The 4,595-nt window shown below is 52.4% G+C and overlaps 1 protein-coding gene across 1 annotated transcript; it reads left to right on the top strand.

The window, feature by feature from the left end:
• Positions 1-3,135: 3,135 nt before the first annotated feature.
• Positions 3,136-4,134, top strand: LOC311511194 (galanin receptor 2a-like; the record flags this gene model as incomplete). The annotated part of the gene is made up of 1 exon (XM_084611591.1): positions 3,136-4,134. One exon carries the CDS (start codon positions 3,136-3,138, stop codon positions 4,132-4,134), a length of 999 nt encoding a protein of 332 aa, XP_084467717.1.
• Between the last annotated feature and the right edge of the window lie 461 nt (positions 4,135-4,595).

Below are 4,595 nucleotides of genomic sequence, written 5' to 3'. Positions count from 1 at the left end.
CAGGGGCCAGGGGAGTTCTGTGGCTTGCAGTGGAGCCAAAACTGGGCCTCAGGTGGTTCTGCATCTTTGTGGCCCTGGGCAAGGAGCTCAATCTGTTCAGTTTAACCAAGAGGAGCCTGAGGGGGACCGGATCACTGAGAGCCTGCACGGGGAGCGAATATTGAACAGGGCTCTTCAGTCTACCACGGAAAGATCTGCCATGGTGCAATGGCTGAAAGCTGAAGCGAGACCAATTCAGACTGGAAACACAGCATCTGCTTTTACCAATGGGAGCAATTAACCAATTTACTGAGGGTTGTGGGGGATTCTCCATTGCTGACAATTTTAAAACTCAAGATGGGATTTATTTATTTATTTATTTATTTTTAGCAAATCTCTGCTCTCGTTCAAACAGGAATGAATCCAGACAGGTCCTGTGGCCGGTGCTATGCAGGCGGTCAGCCTAGATGATCACAAGGGTCCTTTCTGGACTTGGAGTCTCTGGCGAGAGCTGAGCTGTGTTCCTGTTTTACAATGAGAATGGACAAAGTGGCAGAGGGAAGGAAGCTCTGAGCTAAATACCGAGCCAATGGGGCAGGTGTCCTAAGTGCTAGTCATGCGATAATACCAGAATTCATTGAGCGGATGCAGAGGAGTCACCTCTAACTGGCCTAGGTTATTGAGAACCTGACATGGAGCCTTGCACGGCCAGGTGACCAGCTGCTCTCTGGGCCAGGGCCAGCGAGACTAATCCTCATCGGAACCTGGCACCTCATGTGCAATGCGCCTGGAGGGTCCCAGTCCCTCTGCCAGTGGGCTCTGGCGCCAACGCCCCTTTGTTAGTCAGCGGCATCAGGCTGGCAGCCAGCAGAGAAGCCAGTTAAAGGGTGTGATGGAGGGGTGGGGGCATGGGAGGGGGTGTGAATACAGGGTGACGTAGGGGCAGAGACCAGAACAAGGACCATCCCTAGACTAGGAGAAATCTAGGAGGTGAGAAAATGGGAGTTTCTGAGCTAGGGCAAATGTGGAGACCATGAGGGTCTGAAGGCTGAGGGGGTGCTCTGGGTCCTGTATCCCAGCGTCCTCCCTGCTTTAACTCCACTGACTCAGTTATCAGGTCCTCATCACCCTGGGCTATGAGCGCTTCACAAGGTGTGTCAGTTAGCCTTGCTCCTGGCCCCCGGGAGGGAGGTTGGTGTCACAATTTGCCCTTCGCACGGGAGGAACCAAGGCACAGAGAAGGGAACCGACTTTCCCAAGGTCACACAGTGAACCCCTGACAGAACTAGGAAGAGAACCCAGGAGTCCTGACACCCAGAACGTGAATGCAGGGCCGGCCCTTCCTCCCAGTGAGCTGACAGGACACATACGCTGCTTCTGCAATGCAGATGTTGTTGTAGAAAAGAAAGAGAGAGGACAGACTCTTCATCTGCTCAGTCGACTCCCCAGGGCAGCGCACTAGGAAATAAATGGCTTGCCAGAGAGATGAGGGGACAGCGGAAAGGGAAGGGGCAGGGAGGGGGCAGAAATGGATGAGTTTATTTCAAAAAGTTATTTTCTCAAAACATATTTCTGCTTAATCAGAAGGCGGCTCAAAGAGCTAGTTGAGGATGGGTGGTGGTGATGGTGGGGTTTACCTAGCTACGTTTTGGATTTTGTTTTCTGCTTACTGTACCTTTACATTTCCACGGTCTGCAGACGGCCGATTTCTGGCGGGTTCAGATGGCTGTAGTAGGGGTGTTGTACTCAGTCTCACGGCGATCTTACTCATGGTCCTTCGTGTTTTGTTCTTTTCCCATTATTTAAAGTCAAGAGTCACTTGGCCCCACAGTACCTGGCTGATGTCACTGCATGTAAAACAGCATCTGTGTGTTCAGGGCTCAGGATTTCCCGCACCAGGCGGCTGGTTTCAGGTTCAAAGAACAAGGCTTTTGTTTAACTAGGGGGCGATATGATAGAGGTCTATAACGTCATGATTGGGGTAAATAAGGAAGTGTTATTTACTCCTTCTCACAACACAAGAACTAGGGTTCACCAAATGACATTAATAGGCAGCAGGTTTAAAACAAAGAAAAGGAAGTATTTTTTCACACAGCACACAGTCAGCCTGTGGGACTCCTTGCCAGACCAAGGAGTTCCTTGTGAAGGCCAAGACCACAACAGGATATTGGGCTAGATGGACCTTTGGTCTGACCCAATATGGCCGTTCTTATGTTGTAATCACGTTCTCCAGCCTGTGGCAGCTTGGCCAGCAGCAAAGCTCCTCTCTCTAGTGGGGCAGCAGGCTACAGCAGGCAGGGCCCAAACCTGGCCCCTCTGGATCCAGCCACACAAGTCTCTGTCCCTTGAGTTTATTGACCCAGCTCTGTGAGCCAAGGCTGGGGTGGCTCATCAGCCCACTAGAGGGGGTCACTGCGGGTGGGCGGGCGGGTGACACTGGGAGTCCTGAAGCAGCTACACTGCAGTATGCGCTCTCAAAGGATCAGAAGGGAAATAGGAATAACCCCTCCCCTAGACGGGATCCGCCCTGCAGCAGGCAAGGGTGCTGAGTACTTGCTGGCACTCAAAGGTGCCCAATATGCAGAACAGAGCAAGACACTGGAGCTGCTGGTTTGCACAATGGGGGGGGGGGGAATGGGTAGTAACTCAGCAGCCAGAGAAGAGCCATTCAGGAGTAGCCTCATAGTGAATGATCATGGCAGACTGAGCAGAGTTCTGGTGACGTCTCTTTAGCGAGGTCGCACCTCGCTAGTGGATCTGCACAGGGCGATCCCTGCCCACATCAGGCTAAGCACAGAGGCAAGGAGTCAGGACCAGGGTGACCAGATGTCTCAATATTCTTATATAGGCGCCTATTACCCCATCCCAACCCTGTCCCAATTTTCACACTTGCTCTCTGGTCACACTAGTGGGACTCCTGGAGTCTGTTCCCTGCCCTTACTGACTCTTCGCATGACTTTGGGTAAATTAGTGCTCCTGAGTGCCTCAGTTTCCCCATTTGTAAAATTAGGCTAATCCCCTTCCTGCCAGGGCTGCTGCAATGTTTGTAAAGTGCATGGGATGGTCAGAGGCCAGGTGCAACAGCAGGACCCTGTGGGTATTATTGGTTATTATTATTCTAGACTCTGTTGCTCTCCTTTCAGTCAAGCTGGAACGATGGATTTCCCAGGCACCACGGCCGTTGTCTTCCTTGCCCTCGACAGCACCCTCAACGCCACCGCCGCACGCGGCACGGAACACAGCTTCTTTGGCTTGACCGTGAGGCAGCTCAGATACGTCTTTGCCACTTTCTGCAGCCTGATCTTGTCAGTCGGTCTTGTAGGAAACCTGTTGTTGCTGCTGGTCCTGATCAAGGGTCTCCAGAGCAGCAGCAGCAGCCACATCTCCATCCTGACCAGCACCTTCATGGTCAACATCACCGTCTCTGACCTGCTCTTCCTCCTCTACAACGTCACCGTGTTGCTGCTGACCTTTCTCCAGGAGGACTGGCAGATGGGTGTGGCCGTCTGTGTCAGCAGCCAGAGCCTCTCCATGTGGACCATGTTCTGCAGCTTTTACAGCATGGTGGCCATATCCATCCTGCGCTACGTGGCCGTGGTCCATCCCACCTGCTCCTTCTCCACCAGTAAGGTCCAGAGGCTCCTGCTGTGTATGAACATGTGGCTTTTGGGCTTCTTTGTCTCCATCCCCAATTGGCTGCACCAAAGGGTCATGGCAGTTGGAGACGCCCATTACTGCATGCTCCTCCTGACCCCGGAGCAAACCTTCCTCTACTTCCTTCTCTTCGGGGGCGTTGCCTTTTTCCCCTTTGTGCTGTTGTTGCTCCTGTGCTACTCCAGGATTGTCCAGTCCCTCTGGTGCCGGAGCCCCCATGAGGGCCATTCGTCAGGGGGCACCCAGCTCAACCAGAAGGCCACTGTCATGATACTGACCGTGGTGACGGTCTTTGTGCTGATGTGGATCCCTTGCTCTGTGGTGATCTGCCTCTCTGCCACTCATCGCCTCTCTCAGACGCCTGCAGCGTTCGTGGCCTCCAGTTTGGCCATGGTGCTCGCCTACTCCAACTGCTCCGTGAGCCCCCTCATCTGCTTCTCCCTTTCGGCCCAGTTTCAGGGCAGCCTGAAAAAACTGCTCTTTCGGAGAGGCTGCAGATGAGCCGGAATGTAGAGCAGGCAGTTCAACTAGGAAGGAGTGGTATGTAGTTAAGACAGGAGGTGGGTAAGAGGGGACATGGTAGAGAGAGACAAAGTAATGAAGAGGAGGGAGAAGATAGACTGGGTGTTCCTTTCTCTTCTTTCTGGTAAAACAAGAACTAGGGGACAGCCAATGGAACTGAAACGCAGCAAATCTAATACTGATGAAAAGGAAATTCTTTCTTTCTTTTGTTTCTCCACAAAGCATAACTAACCTGTGGAACTCATTGCTACAAGATATGGCTGAGGGCAAGAGCTTAGCAGGATTGAAAAAGGGCTCGGGGCTTTGTGTGTTTTGGGGCCGCTGCAGAGAGTTGGTAAGTCCCTGTTATTGCTCGGACATGAGCTCAAGCATATTTACTAGACACTGGGGCTGTCATTGACACAATGTGATCTTCAGCGCCCCCACATAACACAGGATTT

The sequence above is a fragment of the Lepidochelys olivacea genome (genome assembly GCF_965140295.1).
Source record: "Lepidochelys olivacea isolate rLepOli2 genome assembly, chromosome: 21".
Lineage (NCBI taxonomy): Eukaryota > Metazoa > Chordata > Testudines > Cheloniidae > Lepidochelys > Lepidochelys olivacea.
Note: the sequence above shows the minus strand (reverse complement) of the source record. Positions and strands in the feature narration are given on the sequence as shown.